The 26,869-nt window shown below is 38.6% G+C and overlaps 1 protein-coding gene across 2 annotated transcripts in view; it reads right to left on the minus strand.

Moving 5' to 3' along the window:
* Positions 1–2,199: 2,199 nt before the first annotated feature.
* The window catches only part of PSMA6 (proteasome 20S subunit alpha 6), a 36,516-nt gene continuing 11,846 nt past the window's right edge, over positions 2,200–26,869 (minus strand). Inside the window, exons 1-7 of one of the 2 annotated variants that reach the window (XM_012736508.3) lie at positions 24,491–24,678; positions 10,313–10,407; positions 8,690–8,771; positions 7,831–7,986; positions 7,319–7,497; positions 4,992–5,086; positions 2,200–2,423 (exon numbers count right to left, since the gene is read on the minus strand). In XM_012736508.3, coding sequence (XP_012591962.1) covers positions 2,366–2,423; positions 4,992–5,086; positions 7,319–7,497; positions 7,831–7,986; positions 8,690–8,771; positions 10,313–10,407; positions 24,491–24,566 — 741 coding nt within the window. In that variant the 5' untranslated portion in view covers positions 24,567–24,678 and the 3' untranslated portion in view covers positions 2,200–2,365. Of the gene's footprint in view, positions 2,424–4,991; positions 5,087–7,318; positions 7,498–7,830; positions 7,987–8,689; positions 8,772–10,312; positions 10,408–24,490; positions 24,679–26,869 lie in introns of those variants that run through there. The other variant, XM_012736509.3, reaches the window with a different exon arrangement.

Here is a 26,869-nt window from a genome sequence, read left to right on the forward strand (position 1 = left end):
CTTAGACTTTGCAAGATTTTTGGATCTATAACAGTTAGTGGGTACAGGTCACCAGTCTGGGGATCTAAAAAACTTAATTCTGTACATTAAAAAAAAAAAAAGGTTACTATGAATATACAGTTTTCCCTTAAAATTATTTATGGTGGTAACTCTAAACTTTACAATAAACCAATTTCTTAGTGTCTGCTTTAAACACTTAATATATATATGTTTTTTGAGATAAGAGTCTCACTCTGTTGCCTGGGCTAGAGTGCCGTGGCATCAGCCTAGCTCACAGCAACCTCAAACTCCTGGGCTCAAGCGATCCTCCTGCCTCAGCCTCCTGAGGAGCTGGGACTACAGGCATGTACCACCATGCCCGGCTAATTTTTTCTATATATTTTTAGTTGGCCAATTAATTTCTTTCTATTTTTAGTAGAGATGGGGTCTTGCTCTTGCTCAGGCTGGTTTCAAACTCCTGACCTTGAGCGATCCTCCTGCCTCAGCCTCCCAGAGTGCTAGGATTACAGGCGTGAGCCACCGTGCCCGGCCCTAAATACTTAGAGTGCAAAAAATATACACATTCTACAACTTTTCTAGTCCTATGTTTCCTGAAGATAACAATTTCTACTCTTAAATTTTTATTGAGTATAGATTAAATATTTATCTTAAAACTCTTAATATCAATCAGGCTAATCTTTTTACTATAGTTGAAGTTTTCAATAGAACTTGGAGTCCAGCTTCAGGAATATCCTATTTGAATGAGGATTTGTAAAATAAAGACCTGTCTCACATGCCAACTTATAGTCAAGGCAAGTCTCAAAACCAGAGTTGTAGTTTATTTAATTATATAGTTAAAGATTAAATTTCTGGCTATTAAGTTCCTTAAGCCAAGAAAGTGACTAATGCTACAATGTGAAGATGGTATTTAATGATACTTTTTTTTTTTTTTTTGCCTGGGCTAGAGTGCCATGGCCTCAGCCTAGCTTACAGCAACCTCAAACTCCTGGGCTCAAGCAATCCTTGTGCCTCAGCCTCCTGAGTAGCTGGGACCACAGACATGTGCCACTATGCCCAGCTAGTTTTTTCTATATATTTTTAGTTGGCCAATTAATTTCTTTCTATTTTTAGTAGAGAAAGGGTCTCACTCTTGCTCAGGCTGGTTTCTAACTCCTGACCTGGAGTGATTCCCCCCACTCGGCCTCCCAGAGTGCTAGGATTATAGGCGTGAGCCACCACGCCCAGCCTGAAGATGGTATTTACGTCTGCATATACTAAAGGCCTAATACTTAAATTGAAGGTAAACCACAATCATCACCTCACTCCAACTATAATGACTGTTATCAAAAAGACATAACAACTGTTGGTGAGAATGTGGGGAAAAGGGAACCCTCACAGTTAGTGGGAATGTACATTAGTACAGCCATTATGAAAAACAGTATGGAGGGTCCTCAAAAAATTAAAAATAGAACTATTATGTGATCTAGCAATCCCACTACTGGGTATATATTCAAAGAAAATGAAATCAGCATGTTGAAGAGAGATCCATAGAAGCCAGGCATGGTGTAATGTGCCTGTAGTTCTAGCTACTTGACAGGCTGAGGTGGGAGGAATGCTTAAGCCCAGGAGTTTCAAGCTGCAGTTAATCGCCTTCTGCACTCCAGCTTGGGCAAATGAGCAAGACCCCAACTCAAAAAACAAAAAGAGATAGCCATAAAAATAAATGAAATTCTGTCATTTTTTTGTCAACACGGATGAACCTGGAGATTATAAGTGAAATAAATCAGACATAGAAAGAGAAATAACACATTCTTATGATATGCAGAATCTGAAAAAAGTTGATCTCACAGAAATAGTGAATAGAATAGTGGTTATCAGGGACTAGAGGTGGTGGTGAGGTGGATGGAGAGAGGTTGGTCAACAGGTACAAAGTGATAATTAGGAAGAATAAGGTCTGGTATCCCACTGCACTGTAGAGTGACCACAATAAACAATAAGGTATTATATACCTTAAAATAGCTAGAAAAGAGGATTCTGAATGTTCCCACTATAAAGAAATGATACATGTTTCAGGTAACGGATATGCTAATAACCAATTTGATAATTACACAATGTATACACATATTAAAACATCACATTTTATTCCATAAATATGTACATTATGTATCAATTAAAAATTAAAATAATTGAAAAAAATGGAGGTAAAAAAGACAGGATGCATTATTTTCCAAAAGGATTGTTTTTATTTATACAGAGTCCTACCACTTCACAGCAGTAGGTGTGGGAGAGGTTCCTTTCTCAATCCAGGGGCCTCCATAATGTTGATTTGTTGTTGCCAAACACACAGGCAAGTGGCATCATGGATTTGGTAAACTAGTAACAATGTTTAATCTCTCTCTGCTAGAGCAACAAGGTGAGCATCAATCTCTGCTTCTGTAAGAATCCTAGGAGGAAAAAGCAAAGAAAAACCCAACTATTTACTTTTTAGGAACTTTTTTTAATGGAAAATTTCAAACACATACAAAAGTAGTGTAGTATAAATTTCCATGTACCTATCAACCTACTTCAACAATGACCTATTTATAAAGTTACAAATCTGCATGTAAGACAAAAAATAAAATAAATAAAAAATTTATAAAATAAATTAAAAAAAAAAAAACAACAGCGACCTATTTACAACCAATCTTTTCCCAGGTAGTATATTAACTTCATCTATACACAAAAATGTTTATTTTTCTGAGATCAGATCCAGAATAAATCATTTGAAAATGAAACCCTTTAACTGAAAAATATTTTCATTGACTACTATAAAGTGTAAGCTGAACTATACATAATGTATTCTATTTAGCATCTACTAAAAATGCATTTATACCTAGTATAACTCACGTCTGTATCAGCTAAGATGAAAAATGAGAAATTTGAAAATTTTAAAAAGTTGCCTAAATTCAGAAGTCCATGAAAATAAAATCATAATTTGACAAATATTCTATTAGCCAGAGGTATTCCAGGTTGGACATATGATATTTTCTAAATTATATTTGCTTTGAAAGGAAGCAACTGCTTGGCCATCCTGTTAAATAGACCTGTTAGTGCTAGACTTTTAAAAGTGAAATTTTTCAAAATGACATTTTTTAGTACAACTGAGGCAATATTAAGTAGTTTATATAGTTGTTAATGCATATGCTATATATTCTAGTACTATTAACATATACTTACTATCACAGAATTTATAAATGATACAAAGGCTTTGTATTATACAAGATCTTTAGCTTCTATTCAATTTTTAAAATAACAGATGTAAATAAAATTTAAAAGGTAACTGGAAGGTCTCAAAACAGAAAACAAGAACCACAGGTTCTTTAGAGAAATTTGTAAATTGCTCCTGCTGGAATTTTACTGCTTAAAAAAAAAAAAATAAAGGCAATCTTTCCTACAGAAAAAAAAGTTAAGATTCAATTCTGTTGTGGTTTTTTTTTTTTTTTTTTTTTTTTAGGAGACAGGGTCTTACCATATTGCCCAGTCTGGAGTGCAATGGCTATTCACAGGCATGATCACAGTACCTGTAGCCTCAAACTCCTGGGCTCAAGCAATCCTCCTATTTCAGCCTCCCAAGTACCTGGGATTATAGGTATGCCCAGCTCTCAGTTTGTGGGTTTTTTTTTAATACTATTAATTTTCTTTGAATATTTCATGTTTATATCATTTACCTGTAGGCAACCAAAAAAACACAAACTAACAAAAAACCCTTTTTTTTTTGAGACAGAGTCTCACTCTGTTGCCCGGGCTAGAGTGCTGTGGTGTCAGCCTAGCTCACAGCAACCTCAAACTCTCAGCCTCCTGAGTAGCTGGGACTACAGGCACGCGCCACCATGCCCAGCTAACTTTTTCTATGTATTTTTAAAATTTTTTTATTATTTAAATTTATTTATAATTTAAAAATTTATACTTGATTGTTCTTTATTTTTTTATTCTTGATGCAAAGTAAAGTGTACATCTATGTATTTTTAGTTGGCCAATTAATTTGTTTCTATTTTTAGTAGAGACGGAGTCTCACTCTTGCTCAGGCTGGTTTTGGAACTACTGACCTTGAGTGATCCGCCTGCCTTGACCTTCCAGAGAGCTAGGATTCAGGCATGAGCCACCTCGCCCCACCACAAAGAACTCTTTAAAAGTGTGGTTAAGCTTGGTTTACTTCTTTCCAACTCCCCATTCCCCACCACCACAATGACCATGTGTCCTTATAATTGTGATCTAAGAGTAAATTCACATAGTTATCAACTGTAGTATTTTCATTAAACACAAGAGCATCCTGGTCCATGGTATGTAAACCACCTATAGGGTTGCTGGGAGAATTAAATGAGCTGATGTATATTAAGTACCTAGTATGGATTTGAATCATGGAATTTGTAAGGCTGATGTGTGGGAGTTAGTCACTCAATGAGTAAGAACACACAAACACACAGCATCTGCAACTCAATTAGCTATATTCAAAATCTGGGCTTTCCAAAGATCTCTAGATAAAGGTCTGATATATTTCAGTATTTCACATTATTCTTCAAAGTGACACTTAATAAACACTAAATAACCAAAGCTCTACCTGTAAAATTTGAAAACTACTACTGTGAGAGTTAAATTTTTACTGGCCCATCTCAAAAAAAAAAAAAAAAATCTCAAGTAAATTTTTACTTGCCTTAAACAAAACAAAACCTTATGCTTACTTTACTCCTTATATAAAGGTTATTTTGTGTCACCTCTGATATTAAACATAAATTTGTGTCACTTTGAAATGAGGAGAAAAGCTGTTATATTTGTCTTAAAGAGGTTCCATTAACTTTTAAAACAGATCTCTCAGGTGCTGAAGAAGAAAAACTATAATCACAGTTAAAAAAAAAAAAAATGTCCTCCCCGCCCCCTGCCAAGTTAGTTATAGGATAGCTACAGTCACATACCTCCACTTTTCTAGTTTGCACTTGGCAAACTTCTTTAAGTACATGGCTGGCAATATAACTCACCTGAATTTAGGATTTTCAACTGTAACTACTCCAACTTCTATTTCTGAAGGTTTGAAATCAATTGACAGAACAGTAGACAGGCATGTAATTGCAGTCTGGAAAAAGTATCAAGATTAGAATCAAGTATTTTTCAGAGATACCAAGTCATTTTTCATTTTAAGCACATTCAAATCATATGAGTTCATCACAAACTATTTGTTAATGACAAGCTCTATGTTTCAGTGATATAGTTTTACAGCCGCATGTTACTAACAGACTGCTTAACTCTAATGTATTGCCTGCCAATTATGAGAAACTTGTTTCTACCAAGTTATAAGTTAAAGGGGTCCATCAAAGGGAATAAGATGATTTATACAAAGCAGTTTATGTGCTTCATGACTACTATATCCTAGGCATTATGCTTAGCACTGGGGTAAAATGGGTAAAGGGAAAAGTTGAATGATACAACCTGCACCTTTAAAGAATTTATAGTAACAATAATTAAAGAATGTTTTAAATGTTTTGATATCTGATGTGACTATGTAATTATGAATTGCAATTAAAAAAAAACTTTAAGAAATATTTAAACAGGGCACAGTACCTCCTGGATGAGAACTACTATTCTACCTCCTTAGTATAAAATATACTGCCAACTAAATATAAAAGCATTAAATGGTAATTTTTTTTTTTTTGAGACAGAGTCTTGCTTTGTTGCCCAGGCTAGAGTGAGTGCCGTGGCATCAGCCTAGCTCACAGCAACCTCAAACTCCTGGGCTCAAGCAATCCTTGTGCCTCAGCCTCCCGAGTAGCTGGGACTACAGGCATGCACCCCCACGTCCGGCTAATTTTTTCTATATATATTAGTTGGCCAATTAGTTTCTTTCTATTTAGAGTAGAGATGGGGTCTCGCTCTTGCTCAAGCTGGTTTCGAACTCCTGACCTTGTGCAATCCGCCCGCCTCGGCCTCCCAGAGAGCCAGGATTACAGGTGTGAGCCACTGCACCCAGCCAGATGGTAATTTTTTTTTTTTACCATTTATCAGAAGCATGTTGTTAGTCTTCAGAATGGCTTTAATCTCACACTCTTAAGTCCAAAATGTACTAAAATTTTTGTTTTTAATTTCTCAGCAGTAAAAAGAGGCTTCCTTACAGTCTAAGGTTACTAAATATTTGTATAAGCATTTTAGCTTATTTTGTCAATTTAAAACTTCCCAATCACAGTGAATAATCCCCTCAAAAACCCTGCAGAAAGCTAACTCTACTTTTGCATCACAGATATAATTTCTTTGCGAAGTCATTCTTTTACTAGAAAGTGGTTTGCTTCCCTAAAATTTTGGTGTGTGGCTGCTTTTCCTATAGGACCACAGAATAGTATTTCTGCCTTTCAACCTTTTTACTTTTGCTAACAGGAAGCTTAAGCCTAACTGAGTTTCAACCATGGCAACCATGCAGGTCTTTGGTCCTTGTCTTGATTTCTCTTTTTTCTTTTTGAGTTTGCTTATATGTTTATTTTTTTTTTATTTAATTTTTATTTCAGCATGTTATGGGGGTATCTTGATTTTTTTTTAAATATAAATTTTCAACATTTAAATATTTTTCACTCTTTTTTTTTTTTTTTTACACTGTCTGACCTTTCGGTGTACATGATTTCTTTTTTCTTTTTTCAGAGACAGGGTCTCATTATGTTGCCCAGGCTGGCTTCAAATACCTGAGCTTAAATGATTCTCCTGCCTCAGCCTCTCAAGTAGGTGGGACTACAAGCTTGTGCCGCCACACTCGGCTGATTCCTAATCTTGTTTTCCCATTTTATTCTATATGTTGTTAAAAAATCATCTCAGATACATTAGGAAATAAGATAAGCAATTAAGGGAATAAAAGCAGCTCTAATTTTCCCATGTCAGCTGAATGACATCAATTTTCTTCTTTTTTTTTTTTTTGAGACAGTGTCTCACTCAGTTGCCCAGGGTAGAGTGCAGTGGCATCATCATAATTCACTGTAACCACAAACTCCTGGGCTCAGGTGATCCTTCTGTCTCAGCCTCCTGAGTAGCTGGGACTACAAGGCACATGCTACCACGCCCAGCTAATTTTTAAATTTTTTTGTGGAGATGAGGGTCTCACTATGTTGCTAAGTCTGGTCTCAAACTCCTAGCTTCAGGTGATTCTTCTACTTTGGCCTCTCAAAGTGCTAGGATTATAGGTAGGAGCCACTGTGTCAGCCCAATTTTATTATTAAGCTGAGAAACTTGGATCTTGTGATATAACTCAGGAATAGCCTTTATATATTGTCAATTATGAAAGATTCTCACTGTTCTATAACATAACAGCAGTTCCTTTTAGTTAACTTACTTCTACTGTTTGTTCAAATGTCCAATCAAATTTCTTCTTCACTTTTTTTTCAAGGAAGCTGGTTGACTCAGTTTGTTTAACTCCTGCCGCAGTGGCTTTAAACCCACAGTAGTAACCTGCAGGATCACACTTGTACACCTGAGGGCCTTGTTCTTCATCTATACCAATTAAAATCATACCTAAAAAGAAAGAAAGACCCTAATTAAATATCTTTTAGCTTTATACAAAAAAAGTTCCTCTTTCTTAGTGGTGTCACATAGCTGTTGCCAATCATTACTTTGGCCATCAATTTTAGGATATGTTTTGCTTTAAGAAAACTTAAAGATAATATGTGAAATATTGTTGTAAAACCTACCCTTCAGCTCTGATTTATTATAAAGATTTTCCTATCTTATATAATTTCTAAACCATATGTTCAGAATCCAAGTGTTGTTTCACTTTTCTCTGTATGTGTTTTCTTTTTATAAAGTTGAAATTCATCAATTATTTGGGAGACTACTTAGCATACTTACAACAACCAAGAGGCCTCATTTCAGCATTCTGTGTGTAGACCTGAGAAATGTCAGCAATTCTTTTACACAGCATGTCCACAGGAATCTCATAGCCATACTTGTATTTCCAATTAGCTGCCTCATAGCGTGCCCTCTGTACCTGGGATCTGCTGTCAGCTTATGATATGTATAAAAAAAAGGTTTACCTTGTTAGAAGAATGAACCTGAAAACTAGACCATTTTCCCAACCTATGTGCACACACACATGTTAAGGAAAGGAGAAGAGGTCCACTACGGCTTTTTCTACAACCAATGAATACTAAATGACTCAGCAACAAGTATATAACATTTTTTTAAAAGATGGTGCTCTCTACACAGTACTACCATTTTAAACAGAGCTCCTCATCAGCAGTCAAAATAATTTCTAGAAGTGTCTAGTAACTTGCAAAAGAACAAGCAATAAAGAGAAAATAATCTCAACCTGTTTCTAGGTTTGAATTTTTCAGAAAATAAAAAGCCAAAGTAATTTTTATAATAATTCTCACCCACTTCTAACCAGTGTCATTATTACCAGGTTTGAGATATACTGACTTAGGTCCCCTTAAACTACTAACTGTAGATGAAATAAGATAAATCATCTGTGAGAGGGGTCTCAGCCCAGTTTCCCGACAGTAGCTTTTAAAGACCTAATTTCATTACAATTATAATTTCAAAAAAGCTCACAATACTGAAAATATTGATATTAGTTTTGGAACACTGCAAATCTACTCAAATTATCTGCAAATCAGGCACTAAAGGAAGCTTAAAATACAAAACTCAAAAATAATTTGAAGACAATAACACAGGGCTTATATATCTAAGTAGACATCTGGCTGATTACCTGTCATTCCTGTCATCACACAGCCAATGTTTTCAGTTATCTTGAATAAGTGAGTCACTGTGCTGGAATCCAATAACTTATCCTAATGAACAATAACAACAAAAAAACACAAAGATAATTTTTAAGAAAGTCAACAAGTCTCTGTATAGTTATAAAAAATACTATGGGCTGGACATGGTGGCTCACGCCTGTAATCCTAGCACTCTGGGAGGCTGAGGCGGGCAGATTGTTTGAGCTCAGTTCGAGACCAGTCTGAGCAAGAGCAAGATCTCATCTCTACTAAAAAAAATAGAAAGAAATTAGCTGGACAACTGAAAAAAAAAAAAAAAAAAATTAGCCAGGCATGGTGGTACATGCCTGTAGTCCCAGCTACTTGGGAGGCTGAAGCAGGAGGATCACTTGAGCCCAGGAGTTTGAGGTTGCTGTGAGGCAGGCTGACGCCATGACACTCTAGCCCGAGTAACAGAGTGAGACTCTGTCTCAAAAAAAAAAAAAAAAAGTATATTAAAAAAAATACTATTGGCCGGGCGCGGTGGCTCACGCCTGTAATCCTAGCTCTCTGGGAGGCCGAGGCGGGTGGATTGCTCGAGGTCGGGAGTTCGAAACCAGCCTGAGCAAGAGCGAGACCCCGTCTCTACTATAAATAGAAAGAAACTAATTGGCCAACTAATATATATAGAAAAAATTAGCCGGGCATGGTGGCTCATGCCTGTAGTCCCAGCTACTTGGGAGGCTGAGACAGAAGGATCGCTTGAGCCCAGGAGTTTGAGGTTGCTGTGAGCTAGGCTGACGCCACGGCACTCACTCTAGCCTGGGCAACAAAGCGAGACTCTGTCTCAAAAAAAAAAAAAAAAAAAAAATACTATGGAACTGTAACAATAAACTATACATAATAAATGTCTTCTGTTCATTTTATAGTTAAAATCAATTTTTAAAAAAGGGTGGAGGCCAGGCGCAGTGGCTCACGCCTGTAATCCTAGCACTCTGGGAGGCCGAGGTGGGCAGATTGCTCGAGGTCAGGAGTTCGAAACCAGCCTGAGCAAGAGTGAAATCTCGTCTCTACTATATAAAAATAGAAAGAAATTAATTGGCCAACTAATATATATAGAAAAAATTAGCCGGGCATGGTGGCGCATGCCTGTAGTCCCAGCTACTTGGGAGGCTGAGGCAGGAGGATTGCCTGAGCCCAGGAGTTTGAGGTTACTGTGAGCTAGGCTGACGCCACGGCACTCATTCTAGCCTGGGCAACAAAGCGAGACTCTGTCTCAAAAAGAAAGAAAAAAAAGGGTAGAGGTGGGGAACTCTATTTTCCTTTTTTAGATGATATCTTCCCCATGCACAAGAATAATAGCTTTTCAAAACTTGTCTCAATGTCCCTGAAGACTAAAGACTTAGAACTCCCATTGTGCCCATAATCATACTACAAAGTTTAATATGGTAATCCTGTCTACTCAGCTGAACTGTATACAGACATTCAACAGATACTTCTTAAATGATAGGAACAGAGTCAAAGCAAGAATGTTAACTTATGTACATAATAATATATAATACATTTGTATAAACTCATGAAAAATTCTTTAATTATATTCTGTAATAATTGACTACTTGGAAAGTATTACTTACAGGTACTTTCTTCTGTGTAACAATTACTGCACAGTCTTTCCCTCTGACGGCTACTGATGTAAGGCCACCCTGGTTAATAGCTTTAAAAGCATATTCTGGAAAATAAAATAGTTTTTTAAAAAGATGCAATAAATTTGCATAGATACACGTAATGGAAAAATAAACAGCAATTAAAAAGAATAAGGTATAGCCATACAAACTAACATGGAATGCCATCCAAGACATGCAAAATCTATATAATAATAATGATAATAGTAAATTATGGTTAGCCAACTGTTTCTTTCATTTTCATCTTACTGAAATTATTTTCATTAAGCTCAAATACCAAATTTCCAATAAAGTTTTAATTTAATTGATTCTGACCACATCAAATCTTTATCAATTATATGTCTTATCATTTTAAAAGTTTGTTTTATGGCCATTATTTGTAACAACCCTAGTTCTCCTAATCTAAATTTGGCTGCTCTAAATTTTCTCAAGATTTAACACTTCTGTTAACTTTTGGTCAATAACCAATTTGACCACATGCGGTTTTAATTGCTGTTAGATTTTTTGCATTGATTTTTGTCTACCAGGTTGAATTTTTCTGGATCATGCTTTTTGCAATTTTCATATTACCTACAACATATGATTCTTTAGTTTAACAGAGTAGGCTTGTGCACTTCTAGCTACTGTTAATCCATTCCATGGGTTAAAACACTGAGATCAAATGGCAGCATAAAATAAACTACGTTGGCACCATGTAGTACAGGTGATAATTATTTTCTTTGGACGGAAAGATTACAGACAAGACTATCAATTTATACATTATAGATTTCTGTAATATTTAAATTTAATGGCTACATGCCGTGGCTCATGCCTATAATCCCAGCACTTTGGGAGGCCAAGGAGGATCACTTGAGGCCAGGAGATCAAAACCAGCCTGGGCAACACACTGAGACCTCTCTTCTACAAAATTTTTAAAAATTAGCTGGGTGTGGTGGTGTGTGCCTATAGTCCCAGTTACTCTGGAGGCTGAGGCAGGAGATCATTTAAGCCCAGGAGTTCAAGGTTGCAGTGAGCTACAATCACGCTACTACACTCTAGCTTGAGTGACAGACTCTCTCTCCCTCAAAAAAAAAAAATAATAAGACACATTTTGTAATGAGGAAATAAAGCAACAAAAATTAATATATGCTCACTGCAGAAAATAGGGAAAATACAGAAGATAATTAAAAAGAAAAAATTATTCATAACAACCCCAATTTTTATTTACATTCTGACACATAATAACTGATTTCAAAATTCTGTCTTCAAGTGTTACTCTGGGCACTGGGTCTGAACCCTAGCCTCCTCTGTTTAAAAAGCCACAGGTTATGAGGACCAGCTGAGGAAGATACTACCCATGACACCAAAAAATTTTCTTTAATAGGAGCTATAATAACATTTTTTTAATCAAATATTTCTAAATGGCTATATATTAAAAAGAGAACAAAAGAAAAGGGCAAAAAGATTCTAGAAAAATCACCTTAAAGGAAATCCTTAAATCTAGCTTAGATTTAACGAGCTAATCATAAGTTAATTTTTACCATCGCATTATACCACAAATAATTTCTAAAAGACACTGCCTCTCTCAGTATCTGTAGGGGGTTCTAGGTTCTAGGACCTCCTGTGGACACCAAAATCCAGATATTCAAGCTTCTGATATAAAATGGTGCAGTATTTGTACATAACCTATGCATATCATTCCGTATATTTTAAATTAACTCTACATTATCTGTAATACCTCATACAATATAAATGCAATATAAATAGTTATTGTATTGTTCAGGGAATAATGGCAAGAAAAAAATGTCTGTACATGTTCAGTATAGATGCGATTTTTATCCCCAACATTTTGATCTGTGGTTGGTCAAATCAGTAGATATAGAATCCACAGATACGGAAGGCCAACTGTACAATTTTCAAACTGCTTCCTGGTTCTGTTTCTAATATTGCTAATAAAGATCCTACCAGATCAGCCCTCTACAGATAACAACTACAAATATATAACTACCTGAAGATATCAGACAGATTCTAGAGGGGGAGTCAATGCTTAGGAAAAAGGAATAGCATGGGGTAAGCTTCCCATTTTCATGGCTCAAACTCTGAAAGCAGTCAGTGCTAAACTCCTACAGAAAACTCAGTCCTTTTGGCTCACAGAACTAGAGAACAGTTAGGGATAACTATAGCTGCTGGAAAATGAGGGTGGGAAAGGAAAGTACCAGACAGGGAGATCCCTAGCTTCTATATATAAACACCGTTCCAAACTCTGAATTTTATAACAACATACACACACAGACTCCAAGCAGCCTAGTAAAGGATAAAAGAAATAAAGTGAAATTTGGGATGCCACCTGAGAGACAGACTTTATGGCTTGAGAATAATGAAGCCACTTTGTGGCTTGTTTTGCCTCCCAGAACAAAACAAGTCAACACTCTTTGGAGGAATATAACAGAATTCAGAGTCTTCACAATGTAACAAATGTCCAGGATATAATCCAGAACTACTCAACATATTGAAAGAGAAAACGACCACCCCTGAGGTGAACTAGATGTTGTATTAGCAGACAAGAATTTTTAAAACAGCTATTAGAACTATGATCAATGACATTATGGAAATATTCCCCAAATGAAATATGATAGGAAACCTCAGCAGAGAAAGAATAAAAGAACCAAAAAAGAAATTATAAAATCAAAAATATGTGAAATTTAAAACTTCACCAAATATTCATGTCCCGGCGGAGTCGCCAAAGGAAAAAAAAAAACAAAAAACTTCACTAAGTAGACTTAAATGCAGAATGGAGGTGATAAAGGAAAGAGTAAATATGAAAATGAATCAACCAAATCATCCAATCCTAAGGAGAGAAAATAGATAAAAAACCACAATGAATCTGTGGGTTAACATCAAAACATGTAAGATATGTATAATATAACCAGAGTTCTACATGGAGAGTTAAAACTGTTGCAAAAAAAAATCTGAAGAAATAATGGCTGGCTGGGCGTGGTGGCTCATGCCAGTAATCCTAGCACTTTGGGAGGCTGAGGCGGGAGGATTGCTTGAGGTCAGGAGTTTGAAACCAGCCTGAGCAAGAGTGAGACCCCGTCTCTACTAAAAATAGAAAGAAATTAACTGACCAACTAAAAAGTAAATATATACAAAAAACTAGCTGGGCATGGTGGTGCATGCCTGCAGTCCCAGCTACTCAGGAGGCTGAGGCAGTAGGATCACTTGAGCCCAGGAGATTGAGGTTGCTGTGAGGTAGGCTGACGCCATGGCACTCACTCTAGCCTGGGCAACAAACTGAGACTCTGTCAAAAAAAAAAAAAAAGAAATAATGGCAAAAATGTTCCAAATATGGCAAAAGACAGAAAAGTTTATTTTTTTTATTTTTTATTTTTTTAGTCATGGACATACAGTTGGAACAGAAAAGTTTAGATTAAAAAAGGTTGGCAAACTCCAAACAGGATGAAGACAAAGAAAACCACACTCATCATGGTGAAATTCTTGAAAACCAAAGAAATAGTAAGTAAAAATTTTAAAAACAGAGAAAACTTATTAAATGTAAGAGAACAATGATATGAATGGGCCGGGCGCGGTGGCTCACGCCTGTAATCCTAGCACTCTGGGAGGCCGAGGCGGGCGGATTGCTCGAGGTCAGGAGTTCGAAACCAGCCTGAGCAAGAGCGAGACCCCATCTCTACTATAAATAGAAAGAAATTAATTGGCCAACTAATACATATAGAAAAAAAATTAGCCGAGCATGGTGGCGCATGCCTGTAGTCCCAGCTAATAGGGAGGCTGAGGCAGCAGGATTGCTTGAGCCCAGGAGTTTGAGGTTGCTGTGAGCTAGGCTAACGCCATGGCACTCACTCTAGCCTGGGCAGCAAAGTGAGACTCTGTCTCAAAAAAAAAAAAAAAAAAAAATGATATGAATGATGTGACTTCAACTGATGATGTGGAACAGCATCCTTAAAGTGTGGAAAGAAAAAACTTAATCCAAAATTCTACACCCAATAAATATATCCTTCGAGAAAGAAGGTAAAATAAAGAAACTTTCAGATTAGCAACAAGAAATGCTAAAGAAAGTTCTTCAGACTAAAGAAAAATGATACTGGATAAAACCTCTGATCTTCAAAACTCAGAAACATAAAAACTGGGGAAACAGAAAAGATTATTATTATTATTTTTAGAAACAAGCTCTCTCTGTGTTGTCCAGGCTGGAGTGCAGTGGCACAGTCATAGCTCACTGCAACTTGGAGCTCCTGGGCTCAAGTGATCCTCCTGCCTCAGCCTCTTGAGTAGCGGGGTGTGTGGCACCATGCCTGGCTAATTAAAAAAAATTTTTTTTATAGAGACTGGGTCTCACTATGTTGCCCAGGCTGCTCTTAAACTCTTAGCCTTAAGTGATTCTCCCACTTCAGCCTCCGAAACTGCTGGATTACAGGCATGAGCCACCATGCCCAGCCAGAAAATATTTTATTCTCTTTATTTCTTTAAAAATACATGGCTGCTGGCTGGGCGTGGTGGCTCATACCTGTAATCCTAGCACTCTAAGAGACCGAGGTGGGAGAATTGCTTGAAACCAGCCTGAGAAAGAGCAAGACCCCAACTCCCCAGCTACTTGGGAGGCTGAGGCAGGAAGATTACTTGTGCCCACGAGTTTGAGATTGCAGTGAGCTAGGTTCATGCCCTGTACTCTAGCTGGAGTGACAGAGCAAGACTGTTTCAAAATAAATAAATATATTAAATAAAAATATGTAACTTCTTAAAGTAAAAATTATAACATTGTGGAGTTTATAATATATGGAGATGCATTACTTTATAAAAAGGAAAGGGAGTACATGGACCTTAAGGTTTCAAGCTTTGCACATTTTATGTGAAGTGATAAATACTAACTCTAAGATGACTTGGAGAAGTATGTATAGCCAAAAAGTTAATAGATAAAAACTACTCAAATAATCCAAAAGAAGGCAGGAGAGGAGGAGATACAGAGGAAAAAGCAACCAAAACAGAGAAATAAATAAGAAATAAGGCCGGGCGCTGTGGCTCACGTCTGTAATCCTAGCTCTTGGGAGGCCGAGGCGGGCGGATTGCTCAAGGTCAGGAGTTCAAAACCAGCCTGAGCAAGAGCGAGACCCCGTCTCTACTATAAATAGAAAGAAATTAATTGGCCAACTGATATATATATAAAAAATTAGCCGGGCATGGTGGCGCATGCCTCGGGAGGCTGAGGCAGAAGGATCGCTCAAGCCCAGGAGTTTGAGGTTGCTGTGAGCTAGGCTGACGCCACGGCACTCACTCTAGCCTGGACAACAAAGCGAGACTCTGTCTCAAAAAAAAAAAAAAAAAAAAAAAGAAATAAAATGGTAAACTTAACCAAATCAGCAACTACATTAAATGCTAATGGACTAAATATTCCCATTAAGGCATAAATTGTTAGAGTAGATAAAAAAAACAAGACCTAACTATTATATATCCTGTCTACCAGAGCCACACTGATAAACAGATGAAAAATGGTTTATCACATAAACAGTAAACATAAGAAAGTTGGAGACAAAATAGGCTACCACACCTGTAGTCCTAGCACTTGGGGAGGCTAAGGCATGAGGATCACCTGAGCCAGGAATTCAAGACAGCCTGGGCAACATAGCAAGACCCATCTGAACAGAAAAATTTAAAAATTAGTCAAGAGTGTTGGTGTACGCCAGTAGTCCTAGTACTTGGGAGGCTGAGGCTGGAGGATTGTTTGAGCTCAAGAGTTCAAAGTTGCAGGGAGCTATAACTGTACCGTTGCACTGCAACCTGGGCAGCATACTAACGCTAAAAAAATAATAATAATAGTCGGCTGGTTGCAGTGGCTCACACCTGTGATCCTAGCACTCTGGGAGGCTGAGGCAGGAGGATTGTTTGAGCTCAGAAGTTCGAAACCAGCCCGAGCAAGAGTGAGACCCTGTCTCTACTAAAAATAGAAAGAAATTAATTGGCCAACTAAAAATATATAGAAAAAATTAGCTGGGTATGGTGGTGCATGCCTATTGTCCCAGCTACTTGGGAGGATGAGGCAGAAGGATGGCTTGAGCTCATGAGTTTGAGGTTGCTATGAGCTAGGCTGACGCCATGGCACTCTAGCCCGGGCAACAGAGTGACACTCTGTCTCAAAAAAAAAAAAAAAAAAAAAAAAAAAGAATATGGTAAAGGAGATGAGATATTACTTTCCTGATTATATATGACTCCATCCTGTTAGCAGGTTCACTCTAGAGACCCTCCCTGTTGCCTGGATAACGTAAGTGGCCTCCTGACAACAGCCAGCAAGAAGCTGGGGCCCTCAGTCCTATACTGCAAAGAAATTAATTCTGCCAACAATCTCAGCGGACTTGGAAGTAGCTTCTTCAGTCCAGCCTCCAGATGAGAACATAGCCTGGATGACATCGTGAGTGCAGTCTTGTGAGATCTTAAGCAGAGGACCCAGCAAAGCTGTGCCCAGACTACTCCTGACCCACAGAAACTGATAGTAAACATGTGTTAAAGCCGCTAAATTAGTAATTTTTATGCAGCATAGAAAATTAACACAATAGCCTTAATTACTTTTTTTTTTTAGACAGAGTCTCACTTTGTTGCCTGGGCTAGAGTGAGTGCCGTCAGCCTAGTTCACAGCAACCTCAAACTCCTGGGCTCAATCCTACTGTCTCAGCCTCCCAAGTAGCTGGGTCTATGGGCATGTGCTCAAGCAATGGGCTCAAGCAATCCGTCTGCCTCAGCCTCCCGAGTAGCTGGAGCTTCAAGCATGTCCATCCCCCAGTTGGTGACACCCCAAACCTTGCTATTCTTAAAGAACTCTGCCAGCTCTGTCCAAAATCTATGGGACAAAGCCCAAATTCTAGCATGGTACCTGAACTCCTTCAAAATCTTGCTACAATCTACTCTTCTGGTTGTCACCGTCTAACTCCAGCCACACTGACCTAATGCACTGGTCCTCAAATTTTCTTAATTAATCTCCACCTGGGTCAATTATTTTTCTCTGAGGAGCCTTTCCTGGCTCTGCCTGGCAGTTAATCATTTCCTATAGTACCTTTTTTGTGCCATTATTTTAGTACTCATCATGCTGCACTACAATTTTCTTTTCTTGTTTTTTTTTTTTTTTGAGACAGACTCTTGCTCTGTTGCACCAGGTAGAATGCAGTGGCATGATCACAGTTCACTGCAACCTCAAATTCCTGGGCTCAAGTGATCCTTCTCCCTCAGCCTCCCCAGTAGCTGGGACTATACGTGTGCACCACTGTGCCCAGCTAATTTTTTCTATTTTAGTAGAGACAGGGTCTTGCTCCTGCTCAGGCTGGTCTCCAACTCCTGAGCTCAAGTAATCCTATCACCTCAGCCTCCCAGTGTGCTAGGATCATAGGTGTGCACCACTGTGTCTGGCCCCTGTAATTTTCAATATAGGTTTGTATAAATGAATCTCCATTTTAACACTACCATTATGTATTTCATAGTAAGTTCCAGAAAAATGGAAACTGCCAGAGTAAAGAATCTAGAGGCAACCCATTACCTAAAGAGTATCTTTGAAAGGAACAGTGGCAGGCTACAGAGTAACATCATAATTTACAGCAACGGCTTTGTTCACAATGTAGGTCCATAAAGAAAAAGATGAAATAAAAATACAATATAAAGAAAAAATTTTTGAAAAATATATTTATTATATAATAAAAAATTAAATAATTACAGCAAAGGTGAGCAACCTATAGTAAATAAAGGCCAATTAAGAAAAAATAGCTTATGGGCAGCATTTTAAAGGCATGTATGTTTTTTTTAAGTCAGAATTCAAATGTTGGTAACAACATTTATTTTTTCTGTTTGTTTGTTTTGTTTTTTTTTTGAGTCAGAGTCTTGCTTTGTTGCCCAGGCTAGAGTGAGTGCCGTGGCGTCAGCCTAGCTCACAGCAACCTCAAACTCCTGGGCTCAAGCAATCCTACTGCCTCAGCCTCCCAAGTAGCTGAGACTACAGGCATGCGCCACCATGCCCGGCTAATTTTTTCTGTATATATTAGTTGGCCAATTAATTTCTTTCTATTTATAGCAGAGACGGGGTCTCACTCTTGCTCAGGCTGGTTTTGAACTTCTGACCTGGAGCAATCCGCCCACGTCAGCCTCCCAGAGTGCTAGGATTATAGGTGTGAGCCACCACGCCTGGTCTGGTAACAGTATTTAAACATTTTATTTCTATCTCTAAAGATTTTGGTTTGGGCTAAAATTTTGGAAACTTACAAAACTAGCAAATACTGTAATCTGTTCTTGAATGTCCAAGATTATATAAGAAAATAACTGATAGACCATTTCCCATTTTTTAAATGTGAAAATTATAATGGCTCATACTCAACCCCAAGCCCTCGATTTTTAAATTATAACTTAAATACACAGTAAACACCTATGTGTAAGTATTAGGTTGAACCACATGAAACTGCCATTTTTATAGGCAAAAAATAGTCAAAACTCCAACAGTTTCATGTGGTTCAACCTAACAACAAATCATTACATCAGTATGCAGTTTGCTTCCTTGCTCACAAACAAAATGGTTAAAAGACAGTTGTTTTGTATGTAGACATGGCTCTTTCACAGTAATCTCTTAATTCACTTTTATTCCTTCCCTACAATTTTCTCCAACACTTTCCCAACTTTTCTGGGATTCATTTGTATAACACTAGGAGGGAAAAGGGACTAAACACAAAAGGTACTGTAAATACAAAAATGTTCAGGACAAACACACAATGCCAGACAAATGTCAAAGAGTAAGGAGTTCAGACTGTGATGCAAGCAATAGCGGTGGAGATGGTATCTACTCTTCAGGCTTTGCAAGGCATCTTGCAGGTGATTTCTGAGGTGCTACCAATTATTAGGAATGTAAATCAAGATTTTTTCCACCCATAATTTTGTTTAAAATGCTGTATTGTGTTTTGGGACATAAATTTAATTTTTTTCCCATATAAGTTGGAAAAATAAAAATGAATTGAGAGATACAAACAGTCTATGAAGTTAGGTTAAAAAAAAAAAAGAAAAAAACAAGGGATGTTCTACTGAGGTAAAGAATGTTTATCTGGACCTAGTGAGGTGGCTCACACCTGTAATCCTAGCACTTAGGGAGGCCAAGGCAGCAGGCAGGAGGATCATTTGAGCTCAGGAGTTGGAGACCAGCTTGAGCAAGAGACCCCGTCTCTACTAAAAAAATAGAAAAAAAATTAGTTGGATTGGCCAACTAAAAATATATAGAAAAAAATTAGCTGGGCATGGTGGCTCAATCCTGTAGTAGTCCTAGCTACTCGGGAGGCTGAGGCAGAAGGATTACTTGAGCCCAGGAGTTTGAGGTTGCTGTGAGCTAGGCTGACGCCATGGCACTGCAGCCCAGGTAATAAAGTGAGACACTGTCTCAAAAAAAAAAAAATTAGTTGGGCAACTAAAAATAGAAAAAATTAGTCAGGCATGGTGGTGTGCCCCTGAGTCCCAGTTACTTGGAAGGTTGAGGCAGGATTGCTTGAGTCCAGGAGTGTGAGGCTGTGAGCTAGGCTGAGACCATGGCACTTTAGCCTGGGCAACAGAGCGAGGCTCTGTCTCAAAAACCACCAACCAACCAACCTCATCTGTATTCAATTTCAATGCCATGTGACTAAAAACTTTGTTATTAAGATATTTTGAAGCTGCTTACTCTGTCTTTCCCTAAACTTGTAGGTTACATAATTGGGAAGTGTGGCTCATTACACAGTGCCTCCTAATATTTTACTTTTTATAACAGCGATCCTCAAGGGGATGGGGTCATTAGAAATCTTGGCACTAGTGGGAGGGAGAATATGAGATTTGAAAATACAGCAGTGTCTGATCTGTCGTTTTGTATAGTTATATAGGCATTTATGTGTGTTTATATATATATATATGTATGGACACACACACAAGCATTTAATTCAGATTCAAGGAGGGCATGAGAAGCCTGGATTGACAAACACTGCTTTAAAATAAGAAGACTGGGGCCAGGTGCAGAGGCTCATGCCTGTAATCCCAGCACTTTGGGAGGCTGAGGTGGGAAGATCACTCAAGACCAGGAGTTTGAGACCAGACAGGGCAACATAACAAGACCTTGTTTCTACAAAATATAAAAAAAATAGCTGGGTGGTGACATGTGGTGGCATGTGCCCATAGTCCTAGCAACTAGGGAGGCTGAGAAAGGAAGATCTCTTGAGCCTAAGAGTTGGATGTTGCAGTGAACCACAATCATGCCACTGCACTCCTGCCTCGGTGACAGGGCAAGACTCTGTCTCAAAAAAAGTCAACTGGTACTGTAGTAGTCACAGAACCTAGTAGAGTGCCTGGCTTATTGGTGCTTAATAAACCTTAAAAAATAAATAAAATATTTTTTCAATTGCAAAACAGGCAAATGGTAATTACATCTTAGGTCATTTATTAGTGAAAAAAATTTTTTTTTGAGACAGAATCTCGCTTTGTTGCCCAGGCTAGACTGAGTGCCATGGCGTCAGCCTAGCTCACAGCAACCTCAAACTCCTGGGCTCAAGCAATCCATCTGCCTCAGCCTCCCGAGTAGCTGGGACTACAAGCATGCGCCACCATGCCTGGCTAATTTTTTCTATATATATTAGTTGGCCAATTAATTTCTTTCTATTTATAGTATAGACGGGGTCTCGCTCTTGCTCAGGCTGGTTTCGAACTCCTGACCTGGAGCAATCCACCCGCCTCAGCCTCCCAGAGTGCTAGGATTACAGGCGTGAGCCACCGCGCCTGGCCATATTAGTGAAATTTTTGACTCTATTTTTGTCAGCCTAAAACTGGGGTAAGTTTGAATAAAAAGAAAAAAGAAAAAAAATTTTTTGTCAGCCATTTGTTTCTTCTAGACAGTGTCCCTTACAGCAACATTTACTGAGTGTTTACTATAGCCCGGCACTGTTCTAAGTGCTTTACATCTATTAGCTAATTAAGTTCATAGAGCCCTATAAGCTAAGTGGAATTATTATCTCTATTTTACAGATGAAGAAAGTTTTCATACTTTCATGCTTGGTGTAAAACAAGGACTTGAACCCAGGAAATCTGGCTTCAATACGCAATACCACTTTACATTTACTTCCAATCTGTCTATACCAGTTCATTTCTTTGGAGCTCCCTATCAGCATTCTCCCTCCTTAAAAGCAAGCAAACAGTGCTCACATCTACCTGGTAGGCAAATCCAAACAACTACTCCTCTCCTCCTTTGCTAGAACTATCCAGCAAAGGATAGGCAAGCAGAAAGGGGGAGGAGGGCTAATACAGCCAGGCTGAATTTGGCCCACTAGTACCTCAGTTTCCCCACTGGTAACTTGGACAATTCCTGAAATTAGATTTCAAAGCTAAGCGCTCTACAATTTTTTAAATTATTGTATTTATTTATTTATTTATTTTCATTTCAGCATTTTAAGGGGGTACAAATGTTTAGGTTACGTGTGTTGCCTTTCTCTCCCTCCCCGCCCCCAATCATAGCTTCCAGCATGTCCATTCCCTAAATGGGAATGGACTCATTATACATCACACTCATTATGTATGTATATACCCATCCCCTCCTCCCCATTGCCATCTGCCCAACACCCAATAAATGTTATTCCTATATGTCCACTTAGGTGTTGATCAGTTAATACCAATTTGCTGGTGAGTATATGTGCTGCTTATTCTTGTGATACTTCACTTAGTAGAATGGGTTCCAGCTCTATCCAGGAAAATACAAGAGGTGCTACACGCATGCGTGCGCACACACACATACAGCTTGCATACTTCCATTAAAACAACTATTTCAATAGCTACCAAAGGGTATAAACTGAAAAACAAGTCTTTCTCCCTAATGTTATAATTATATATTATGTTTATAATTATGATTAGCATTGTAACTTTAAATTTATACCTCTATATTCTGATTTATCAACTTTAGACTACATTTATCTTTTGAGTCGCAAGTATGAAAGATGAGGAGCATACTTACCTTCTCACTAATCTTTTCTTATCATCATCCTTTTTGTTATACTATTTTCCCACTGTCAAAGTTAACAACTGGCATTCTATTATGTCTCATATGCTTTGTCTTTGGAAGATTCTAAAGTTTATAAACTAAATAAACAGCATTTATAATGTTATGATTATGTACATACATTTTACTGGAGAATGAAGCATGGAGGGACCCATAGAAAGGGAAATATTCCATGTAGACTACCACTGGTAGTTTACAGAGCTACTAATCTAATAGACCACAAAAATGAGTCAAAGAATCAAACAAATACCTAATGATATTTACTGAGCATTTACTATGTGGCAGGCAAGCATTAAGCCTATACTAAGCACTGTACATACATTGCCTTATTTAATCCTCAAAACAACCATGTAAGGAAGAATTATATTAGCCCAACTTTGCAAGTAGTAATGAAGGCTAAGGTTACATACTTGGGCAAGTGACCAGGTCAGCTTGTAACGAGCAGAGCAAGGATGTGAATCCCGTTAAAGCTCCAGGGCCTCAACTCTTCACCACTATAATGCTGGCTCATACTAACTATTCTTTCACTTTCCTTTTCCTGACAATGTCTAATTAATGCCCTGAATAATGGAAGGAGTGTGTTATTTACAGAGATTAAAATTATTCTGTCTAGATATTAAACTTCTTTTGAACTATATATTCTCTTCCAAATCCTTTAAAACTATTAAGATGACACTATATTCAGTCTTCCTACTCACCAAATCTGGGAAACATTGAATAGTATGCTTTATGGCTAGATTTTACAACACAGTATACAGAAGTAAGCGTGTAGGTCTCAGTGTGACTTTTCCTGTTCAAATATTAAAAACTACAAAATAGAACACTCAAAGTAGTAGTCCAATATATAAAAATTCTTTAAAACTCAGGAATGAAACACTAAAAATGAAAATTCCTTGAAGATACAGTTATCTCTTTGTTCTATCTTTGACTTATTTTTCAATTGAGGATAAGTTACAGGACTATTGAATTACCCAGTATGATGTTGATTCTTGCTACATTATATACCGTATGTAGCAATACAGTGAACCAGTTTCATTCCAAGTTATCTTTAACTGCATTTCTAAAATTTACAGGTGAAGTGAACCTCATTTACAGGCTAACTCTGTCATGATTTCCAAGCACAGATGATTATATTACTGTCCCTGGCAAGGCAGTGAGATACTAAATTCATCCAAAAATGGTACTATCATAGACCAGATGTAAATAAGGCTCTCTTGACACTAAATTCTCTATGACAAGAGGTCAAGGGTCTGGCTTATAATCATAACCGAAATCTTGACACCATCTAACTTCAGCAAAATATAACTGCTATGCTTAGTAACAACTTGTTCAGGTTTTTTCCCACTAAAGCTGTTCCTTCAGTTAACAACTAATACACAATAATTCAATCACAATTCAGAACCAGCATTTAAACTATAGGAGCATTCAAATAGCTGTGGGTTAAAAGGGGATGCCAGTTTCAAGAGCAGCTCTAGAATGGGTGGCTCTCAATTCTATCTACCAGTTTTCTAAAAATGTCTTGCACTCTGAAGATATTTGTAAATCGGCACTTTTCATTTTTCTTTTTATCCGTTTATTTACGTATCTGTCACTCCCTTGAAGGTGTAAGCTTCAGTATGGGAGAGGTGTGACATTCATCTTTGTATCTCCTAGGACCAAAAGTGTCTGGCACATAGTAGGCTCTGAATACCTGTGTGGAATTAACTACAGGACAAGGAAGTCCATACTGCAAAGGAAAACGGTGAAGGGGCATTTTAGTTGGGAGGTTAAGGAATCAATTAACCTTTAAAAAAGAACAGACCTTGGGCTATCCCAGGACAGAATGCAACAATTAAGGGGCCTCAGGAAGCCGTAGTCAAGTATTATAGCCCTACCTTCCTAATTCCTAACCATTGTGTGCAGGCAGTGCGGCAGCTCGCCCTGAAGAGAGCCAAGCCTCAGCCTAGAGGACCCCGAGCCCTACCTCCAGAGAAGGGTGGTAGCACCACTGGACTTAACCCAGCTCCCGCCCTACTTCAGCCCCAGACTAAACTGCGGCCGCGTCTGCTTGCTCCAGGCCGTACCATGACAGGGCAATTCAGGTGGACCATAGGCGGACGTGGTTGACTCACCTACTTGGTAAAGCCGGCCCTCGGGTGAAAAAATGGTAATGTGGCGATCAAAACCGGCGCTGGAACCACGGGACATATTGGTGCACCACTTCAAGCACAGTATCTGGGCCCCGTAGCTCCCGCACAAGGCGTACAAACCCCTCCCGGAAGTTGCAGCGACTGCTTCCGGGGCACTGGCCCGGTTTCTTCCGCTCTCGCACGCGAAATTGAAGGCTCTCTAGCCCCTTTGAGCGCTGAGAAAGCGTCGAGGCCCCGCCCCTGAAAAGAGCCGGGGAGCGAGGGCGGGTCTTCGCTGTGCGCCTGCGCCAGGCAACGGCTTGCTTATACCCGGGGAGTTTTGGGTTGTGGCGGTTTGGGGCTTTCTTCGGGAGAGTAAATTGCTTACAGCAAGGAGGAAAAGGCTTCCTGAGGGCCCAGAGTAGTGATTTGCCTATCACTGTGACCTAAATAGACCGTCTCTCGTTAGTTTTAACACCTTGCAGCCATTCTGTGGCTGGTTAGATTGCTGGCTTACTTTCTTCCTAACCTCCTTCCCTTACACTTTCCTTCCTACTTTGGAGGGAGATAGATTGCAGGTGCAGTAAGTAGCAGCAGCCGCTAAATTTAAGCACTGAAGGGACCGGGTTCAAGTAGCCACTGGAAAGAACAGAATTTTCTTCTAGTCGGGCAAGATTTTCCTTTGGCCAGCAGCCCCGACAATTTTTACACTTAAAAGTGGAGCTGAGGTTAAAATATAGGTGATAGGGGAATCCCGAGGTTAGAGGGCTTTGATCCATAAATGAGAGCCAAAGGGGCGGGGCTTGTAGCAGGCTAGTGTTGGACGGATTAATGAGAGTATCCAAGCAGGCGAGGTAGCTCCGGGAGAACAGCAGGTGGCTTTTAAAATTGTAAAATTGTACCTATTTTGACTTTACCCCTAGGCACGCTCCTGTTTATTGAATATAAAATACAAAACATGATATTAAACCTCCCGAGGTTGGTGCACCAAGAAGGCCAGATACACTAGTTTTGTGAATCTATTGAATATAAAATGCAAAACATGATATTAAACCTCCCGAGGTTGGTGCACCAAGAAGGTCAGATACACTAGTTTTGTGGCACTTTAATGCCTGCTGTAAATACTGAAGGAGGGATTCTTAATCTCTATAATGTAGTTTCTCCTAAACTTACTTTCCATTTTGAAGAAAAAAATTTGTAAGACCATCATAAGGAAATTTAATTTCTCAAGTGTTTTGTTTTGTTTTGTTGAGACAGAATCTCACTCTGTTGCCCAGGCTAGAGTGCCAAGGCATCAGCCTAGCTCACAGCAACCTCCAACTCCTGGGCTCAAGCAATCCTGCCTCAGCCTCCCAAGTAACTGGGACTACAAGCATGCGCAGCCATGCCCGGCTAATTTTTTCTACATATTTTTAGTTGGCCAATTAATTTTCTTTCTATTTTTAGTAGAGAGGTCTTGCTCTTGCTCTGGCTGATTTCAAACTCCTGACCTTGAGCGATCCGCCTTGGCCTCCCAGAGTGCTATGATTACAGGTGTGAGCCAGTGCGCCTGGCCTTCTCAAGTGTTTTTAAAAAATACATTTCTATTAACCTGAAAAATAAAATCCCAGACTGAAACATGGTTAAGAAAATAGTAAATGCAAGCAGATCTCTGGTACACAGGGTACTTTCCATCACTGGCTAAGTCCCAAGTATACTGATAAAAGTTGTCCTTTGCTTCTGGTTCTGGTCCCTACGCTCAGGACCAACCTCTCTTGACCTTTTGAGTACTTTTGTTTTTCTCAGACTTTGAAAGAGCGTTGTGTACTGTAATTCCTACAGTTTGCCTGAATAGTCATAGATAAAAGGTTCTTGGTAAGGCTGCTACAAGGATGAACTCAGTCCCATAGCTTCAACAGCCAGCTACGCTGATGTCTCTCAAAGTTAGGTGTCTAGCTGGCCCCTTCTCTGGAGCTGATTCTTCTTTAATTCCCTATGGGAAGTTTTCATATTGAGACACGTGACAACTCAAAACCTAACATGTTCAAAACAGAACTCCTTATCTCTTCCCTCTCAAGCCAATTCCTGCCCCTTGTATCTTGCTTTCCAAGTCCTCAGAGCCAAAACCTTGTAGCATTTAATTAATATTTCCCCATTCTGCCTCCATGCACTCTTGATCTCCCTTATTCTGCTCACTTTGTTCACTATTCATTGACCCCCCCTCACCCCTAACCTAAGCTCCGTGAGGGCAAGGATCTTTGTTCATTCAATGATATAACTCAGGCAAATTGAATAACTCATATATATTAAGCGCTCAATGAATATGAGTTGAATGAATGAATCCCTTACAGCATAGGAGTTAGGAGTGCATCCCTTTCTATTTAAACCTGAATTTAAATTTCA

This window comes from Microcebus murinus, chromosome 6 (genome assembly GCF_040939455.1).
Source record: "Microcebus murinus isolate Inina chromosome 6, M.murinus_Inina_mat1.0, whole genome shotgun sequence".
In the NCBI taxonomy this organism is placed as follows: Eukaryota; Metazoa; Chordata; class Mammalia; order Primates; family Cheirogaleidae; genus Microcebus; species Microcebus murinus.